The sequence below is a fragment of the Impatiens glandulifera genome, chromosome 3, assembly GCF_907164915.1.
Source record: "Impatiens glandulifera chromosome 3, dImpGla2.1, whole genome shotgun sequence".
Taxonomy (NCBI): Eukaryota; Viridiplantae; Streptophyta; class Magnoliopsida; order Ericales; family Balsaminaceae; genus Impatiens; species Impatiens glandulifera.
In genome coordinates, this window is record NC_061864.1 from 31800744 (window position 1) to 31808531 (window position 7788).

The 7788-nt window shown below is 38.9% G+C and overlaps 1 protein-coding gene across 1 annotated transcript; it reads left to right on the plus strand.

The window, feature by feature from the left end:
* Positions 1-2002: 2002 nt before the first annotated feature.
* Positions 2003-3120, plus strand: LOC124930152. Its single transcript, XM_047470515.1, has 2 exons — positions 2003-2614; positions 2683-3120. Exons 1-2 carry the CDS (start codon positions 2003-2005, stop codon positions 3118-3120), a joined length of 1050 nt encoding a protein of 349 aa, XP_047326471.1.
* The last annotated feature ends 4668 nt before the right edge of the window (positions 3121-7788 follow it).

The following is a 7788-nucleotide window of genomic DNA, read 5'->3' on the forward strand; positions in this document are numbered from 1 at the left end:
CAAAATGGTTTTTACATAAGTTGTACTTTTTCCATCTTATGTATGTTTGTTTTCACACCGATCTATCTTTCACTTTCCTTTCTGCAATGTTTCTTGAATGCAATTTCATTTCAAGTCTAAATGACCGGGTCATCTAAATACTTTGAATATCTATCTAAGTAACCGGTTAACATTGTCAAAATAACCGCGCTCCTATCCGGTCTCAAAAGAGAACCGCTTAAACTCAAAAGATTGCAGAATTCTACTTATTCAAAATAACCGGTTAAATTTCGATAACTCTCCGGTTAAATTAAGAAGACCGAACACCAATCGGTTTCCAAAAGAGATTGCGTCATCCAAGATGAAAGCGGAAATTTTGGAGGGAAATCTCCCGCCCAAATCTCCCGCCCAAATCTCCCGCCCTAGTTTACCGCCCACAGTTTGGCGCCTCTTCGTTTACCTCCCATGGTTTCCCTCCCACGGTTTACCGCCCTTTCGGCTTGGAGGGAAAACTCCCGGCCATCTCTTTTCACTCTCACGCGAAACAGCTTTCTCTCTCTAAATTCTCAAACTCTCTCAAGCGGTTATCTGCACTTATTCTCTTCAAACTTTCTCAAATCTCTAAGATGGGGCGCAACTCGGCTCTGTTCAAACACTTGACTCAAGTGGATTTCGAGGAAATCCGACAGAAGGGAACGCCTGCGGCAGTAGAAGTTATTAACCGGGTAGCCGAAGCCGGTCTGGAGCATTTTCTCGGCGGTCCTCATATTCTATATAGAGATGCGGTTGAAGAATTTTTTAATACCGCAACTCTCTCTGACGACAAGATCACCGCAACTGTAGGCGGTGCTGAATTAGAGCTAACCGAGGAATCAGTGGCGAAGAGCCTGTGCCTTCCAACAGCCGGCCAAGATGCAACGGAGGACATAGAGCTCAAAACGTTCGAAGCAGCATGCCAAATACTCTCAGCGACTAAGGAGCCGATAAAAGTATCCGGTAACAAATCGATGTTGCGACCGGAGTATATACCGATTTGTGATATCTTCACAAAGGCGGTTCAAGCAAGAGGAGGAAACTACAGCAGCCTAACCAATGACAAAATCAGGATGCTAGTCGGCCTGATAGAAGGCACAAAGGTGAACTGGGCAAAGGAGGTGTTCAACAACTTGAAGGATATGGTGAAACCGGATTCCACCCGGTCATGGGGATACGCCGTTCCTCTCGGTAAAATCTTCCTTCACCATAACCTCAAAATCGGTCCCGGCGTCACCATCCCATCAAGAAGCCTAATCAGAGCCAAACAATTCCTGGAAAAGAAGCAACCGGCCCCCGGTTCCACAGGTGGCCGAAAGAAAACAACCGGCAAGAAAGCGTCCCCAGCTAAAGAAAAGGCCGAAAGCAAAGGAAAAGAGAAAATAGTCTTCTCGGAACCACCACAACAAACAGAGGAGGAAGAGTCGGCTTCCACATCTGAACGGACCGAATCAGAAAAGACCGATGACGAAAGACCGGACAATGAAGAAGAGCATTCGGGCCAAAGTCCCGATAATACCAGTACAGGCACAAATTCTGAGAACGCCGAGGGCGGTGAAGAAAGCAGTGAAGAAGAGGAGGAGGAGGACGAACAGATAGAGGCCGATAAGATAGCACGCAAAACCCTAAAGGTCATTGAACAGCGAGCTGATAAGGTTGGCGAGATATACCGGGAATGGCACGAGCACCGGTTCGGCAAACGGTATAAGCACATCCTACCGGGCTACAACGACGATGAATGTTTCCAAAGGCTGAGGGAAGTAGAGGACGTGGTCATGGACCTCACAAACTCCGAAACCATTCACGAGGCCCTGGGCCGAACCTTCCTCTTAAGATCGCGAGCACAGCTACAGAAGCTAACCATACAGATCCGGAAGATTACGGCAAGGTTCGAAGAGGTAGCATCAGAGGACACCTTAACACCGTTGGTGTTGGAAAGCTTGAGAAAGCGAGAGGGGAACTCATTAAAGAAATAGAGCGGCTGGAGGTGATGTACAAACAAAGAGAAATACCGCACTATATACCTCCACGGATCGAAAATGGTCAAACTAATGAGGCAACCCCTTCAAGGGCGAATCCGGCAACAGATGACACCGATGAAAGGACGGACCCTCCTCTCACCGGGCAATCTCCACATAAACAACCGGAAGTCTCCGAACCGGGTGTTACTGAAGAAAGGGTCAAGATCCTTATCCAAGAGTTTGCAGACTCCGCGGCTCAACGCCTCGAAGAAAAGATGCAGAGAACCGTTAGCTCGGCACTCAAGTTCGCCAACAAGACGAGGCAACTTTTGTTAAGAACAGATGACCGGTTCTCAGAAATCGAAGATGATCAACAAAAAGAAGCGGTTCTGCACAGCAACCACCTTAGGCGAACCGTAATTTTGGAGGATACGACCTCCAAGATAAAAGAGAACTTTGACCGGCTTGAAAGAGAGACCGATGAAAGACTGACAGAGGTTATTAAGGATCTGGTCGACACAACACTTGATAGGGTCTCCGATCTTGAAAAGAAGAATGCGGGTCTCGAGGACGAACTCAAGGCGCTTTCCGCACAAGTTGCTGAACTACTCAAAGCAAAAATAAATGCGGATGCCGCGGCTGTGAGGCCGATGCCCGAGCGGCTCAAGAAGTCCAGGATGCGCTGGACAACGAAGCAAGAAAAGCGAAGGATCCACCGCAACTTACCGAAGAGGAAGAAGCCGAGCGAGTACGAAGGACAGAGGCTAAGTTCCCGGGATTTGCAAAGTCGGTAGCCGCTCAAGCTGCGAAGGATGCAGAACGGTTAGAAAGGGAAAGACAGAGGCTAGAAGACTTTGCAGCCGCTAACGAGAAGAAAAAGGCAGCCTCTTCCGCTTCGATTCCGGCAAAGCGGAAAAGAAAACCATCTAAGAAGGACCTAGTAACCGGACTGCTGAACGAGGTCACTGAAACGGTTATTGAGGGTTTACCGGATCAGGCTGCTCACATCGAAGAAGAGGATGACGAGCACCTACAGCCCCGGTCTACAAGACAGCAAGTTTCCGAATCGGCCAGTCGACCGCAACCAGTAAAGAAAAAGCGGAACAAGAATCTGATGGCCAGCTATGACTTCTCGGACTCGGAATAGGGGCTCTCCTTCTCTTAACTATGCCTATCTTAATGTTTCTATATAATATTTTCTATTTTCGGTTATCTATATATATAAAGTTATTTTTGAAACCGGCCTACACTTGCATTTCTACATGGTTTTGATAATTTTAAATAAAATAATCAAAAAGGGAGAAATTGATAAGATAAAAGATAAGACTTTCCCAAAATTTTTCTCAAAATTTTCTTTCCAAAATTTTCGAAAAATTCTCCTAAGTCAGTTTCAAAAATCCGGTCAAAGAAAGAACCGGCCTACGTTTGCAAACTTACATGATTTTGATAATTTTAAATAAAATAATCAAAAAGGGAGAAATTGTTAGATAAAATTAGACCGGTTCACATAACCTAACTTAAATAAACCTTTCATGCAGGAACAAAGAACCGGACCGGTCAAACAAAAGAACCGGCTAAAGAAAACTAGCCGGTCAAGTCACTAAACCGACCAGGAATACTTGGAACATGACCGCACAAAGAAAGGATCGGCCAAAGTTTAAAACCGGAAACATCAGACAGCCGATCAGCCACAAGGCAGAGGAATAACCGGAAGAAGTCCGATTAAACCAATCACACCGGAAGCCATCCGGTTAAGTCGAATGACCGACCAGTACAAGAAGACAATTCGGGTATCTGTTGAGAATGATACCAAAGGAACAGACTGAACACTTCCATATCCATACAAGTCTGAGGAAAGTCTGCAGGCTGCAGAAGATAGTCCTACAGGATCTTTCCACTTCGGGATAAGTCAGAAAGGAGATCTTCCAAGTACAGACAACTGTCTAACAGACAGTGTCCACATTGAGTAAAAGACAAACCTAGCAGGTTTGTCTTACACACCGGAAGAACAGACTGCCAAGTCCGCGAGACTGACCGCCAGGTCTGAGGTTGACCGTCAGGTCTGAAAAGACGACCGCAGGGTCTGAAACACTAAATCACTGAATCACTGAATCTCTGCTCAGCCAATCAGATTCAAGGAAGTGAAATATGACCGTTGGCATATTTCATCTATAAAAGGGGGCAGTTGAAGAAGAGTAAATGCGGGACAAGTGGGATAACAAGAGAGACTCTAAGAGCATTTAATTTACAAGTGAAAACAGTGTGTTCTATCTCTAGAGAGAGCCTAAGTGCTAAAGTTGAAGTGTGTGTGTCTTACAATTTCGGTGCAAATTGTAAGAGTGTTATCAAGCAGGAAATAAGTCTTGATCGAATTGTACTTGTATTCCTTAGTGAATATCCTTCTCGCGGTTTCGAGAGGAAGGGGTGACGTAGGAGTTTTATCTCCGAACATCCATAAAATCTGTCTTGTCATTTACTTTCTGCCGGTTCCATTATCTAACCGACCCGTACCGCTATAACCGACCTAACTCTATCCAAGCCGAATCACCAGGTTACCGAAACCGACCCATCAATTTTCTTTAACCTTCATCATCCGAAACCGGTTCTGCCTATCATACAAGTGTGCTGCTTCAACCTGAAACAAACCTCTTCCGCGCTTGAACCTAGTTCAAGGGTTTGTGACAGTTTGTGTAGTATTGAAACCCCGGTGTTAATCTCTAACCGGATTAACCACCACCCTTCGAGTAAGAACCGCTAACCGGTCCAACCCCGGTCCTCCAGCGGCTACCTAGATCCTAACACGTGTGAAAAACGTGAAAAACATGTGAAAAACGTATTAAACGTGCCAAAATGCGAAAAACGTGTTAAACGTGTCAAAAATGTGTAAAACGTGTTATACATGGCAAAAATGTGTTTAACGTGCCAAAAACATGAATAACATGTTAAATGTATGAAAAATATATTAGATGTGAAAAACGTATGAAAATGAGTTAAACGTGAAAATCGTCTGAAAACGTGTTAAATGTGCCAAAACGTGAAAAAACTTGTTAAACGTGTCAAAAATGTGCAAAACGTGTTAGAAATGTCATAAACGTGTTAAACGTATGAAAATGTGAAAAACATGTTAAACATGTGAAAAACGTATTAAACATGTTAAAAACGTGTCAAAAACGTGAAAACGTGTTAAACTTGTTAAAATGTGTGAAAATGTGTGAAAAATGTGTTAAAACGTGTGAGAAACGTGAAAAACGTGTTAAATCTGTTAAAACGTGTGGAAAACGTGAAAAACGTGAAAACGTGTGAAAAACGTGAAAAACGTGATGGATGTGTGAAAACGTGTTTAACGTGCCAAAACGTGAAAAACGTGTTAAACGTGAAAAACGTGTTAAACGTGTCAAAATGTATAAAACATATGAAAAACGTGTTAGACATGCCAAAAATGTGTTTAACGTGTCAAAAACGTGAAAACATGTTAAACATGTGATAAACGTGTTAAATGTGAAAAATGTGTGAAATACGTATAAAACGTAAAAAACGTGTGAAAAACATGTGAAATGTGCCAAAACGTGAAAAAACGTGTTAAACATGTCAAAAATGTGTAAAACGTGTTAGACATGCCAAAAACGTGTTAAACGTATGAAAAACGTAAAAAACATGTTAAACGTGTGAAAACGTATTAAACATGTTAAAAACGTGCCAAAAACGTGAAAAACGTGTTAAACTTATTATATTGTGTGAAAAACGTGTTAAACTTGTTAAAACGTGTGAAAGTATGAAAAACGTGTGAAAAACGTGTGAAAACGTGTTAACTTGTTAAAACGTGTGAAAAACGTGAAATACGTGTTAAAATGTGTGAAAATGTGAAAATCGTGTGAAAAACGTGTGAAAAATGTGAAATACGTATTAAAACGTGTAAAAATGTGTAAAAAACGTGAAACGTGCAAAAACGTGAAAACGTGTTAAACGTATCAAAAATATGTAAAAAGTGTCAAAAACGTGTTAGACATGCCAAAAATGTGTTTTAACGTGCCAAAAACGTGAAAAATATGTTTAACGTGTAAAAAATGTGTTAAATGTGAAAAATGTGTGAAAACGAGTTAAACGTGAAAACGTGTGAAAAACGTGTTAAATGTGGCAAAATGTGAAAAAACGTGTTAAACATGTCAAAAATGTGTAAAACGTGTTAGACATGCCAAAAATGTGTTAAACGTGTGAAAACGTGAAAAACATATTAAACGTGTGAAAAACGTATTAAAAAGTTACAAACGTGCCAAAAACGTGAAAAACGTGTGAAACTTGTTAAAACGTGTGAAAAACATGTTAAACGTATTAAAAATGTCAAAAACGTGTTAAGCATACCAAAAATGTAAAAAACATGTTAAACGTGTGAAAATGTGTTTTAAGTGTGAAAATGTGCTAAAATGTCAAAACATGTTTGAATGTGTCAAAAACGTGTAAAAATATGTTAAACATGTAAAAAAACGTATTAAACATGTCAAAAACGTATTAAACGTGCCAAAAACGTGAAAACATATTTAAAAAGTTAATATTTTGAACTGATATTTTATTTTACAAACATAAGAATTAGAATTGAATTACAATTCTATCATTTTCTCAAACATAGAAATTGGAATTGAATTATAATTCTATAATTTTTCCAAACATAAAAATTGAATTGTAATTAAATGTCAATTCTTATGGAATTGGAATTAGAATTCCAATGCCAATTCCAATTCCAATTCCTCCTCATCAAACACATCCTAAATGTATTTAGAACATTATATTTCTACCCATTAAATTGAAAAAGAATCGTTTGATTTAATGATTCTCTTCTAAAGACGAATAACAATTTATAGATAGATTTGAAATTTTAGTTTGTAACCCATCTAAATTACTTAATCAAGGAGAGATGCCATTCTTCAAAAAAAGTCAACGAAAAGTAATTGCCATGTTAAGATTAGTGGAGTAAGCAACAAAAAAAATTGAATCTAACATATGAAAATTCGACTTACATAATTATAATTCAAACGAATTCTGACTAAGATTATATTTTTCTGTACCAACATTTCCGGTTCAGTACTTAGTGATGATATACATACTATAAAATTAATAGTTTAACTACCAATCTTATATATACATATTTTTATATCTTATTTTTTTTATTAAATGTCTTTCTATTTTAGTGTTAAAGAATTCACACGATATTTATTTTAAATGTTTGAATATTGATACATATTTATTTATTATTGTGTATATTTTATATTTTTTTTTCTTTCCTAACAAATTTTGATTTAATTAATATTTAAAATATTTTTTTAAGTTAAATAGTTTCTTTTTTTAAATTATTCAAAAATAAAGTTACATAATTTATTTAAATTTTTATTTACCTCAACAAGTTTTTCATTATTTAGTTAATTAAATTATATATATAAATATATTTGTTAATTTTTTATATATATTATCCCTTCTTCTAGCCTAGCCTAGTAGCAATAAAAGGTGTATATCCCTAGCCTCCATGCGAGGTTCTGGGTTCGACCCCATCAGGCGACAAGTTCTACGCCTAGTTAAATGATTAAGTGTGTTTGCGGGATATGTGTTGAACCCCCTTGTGGCCATATTTCTATCCCCTCTTATAATTATTTTTTCGGTAAAAAAACGACCTACCTAAACAAACCTAAACTGTTTAACATCCTATTCAAGATTCCAACAAAATGTGTGATATTTTAGGAATCAATGGATAACTCATTTGACCAATTCTAGAAATTATTGACTTCTTATCACACTAGTGGAAATTGGGGTTTCACCGACGACATAA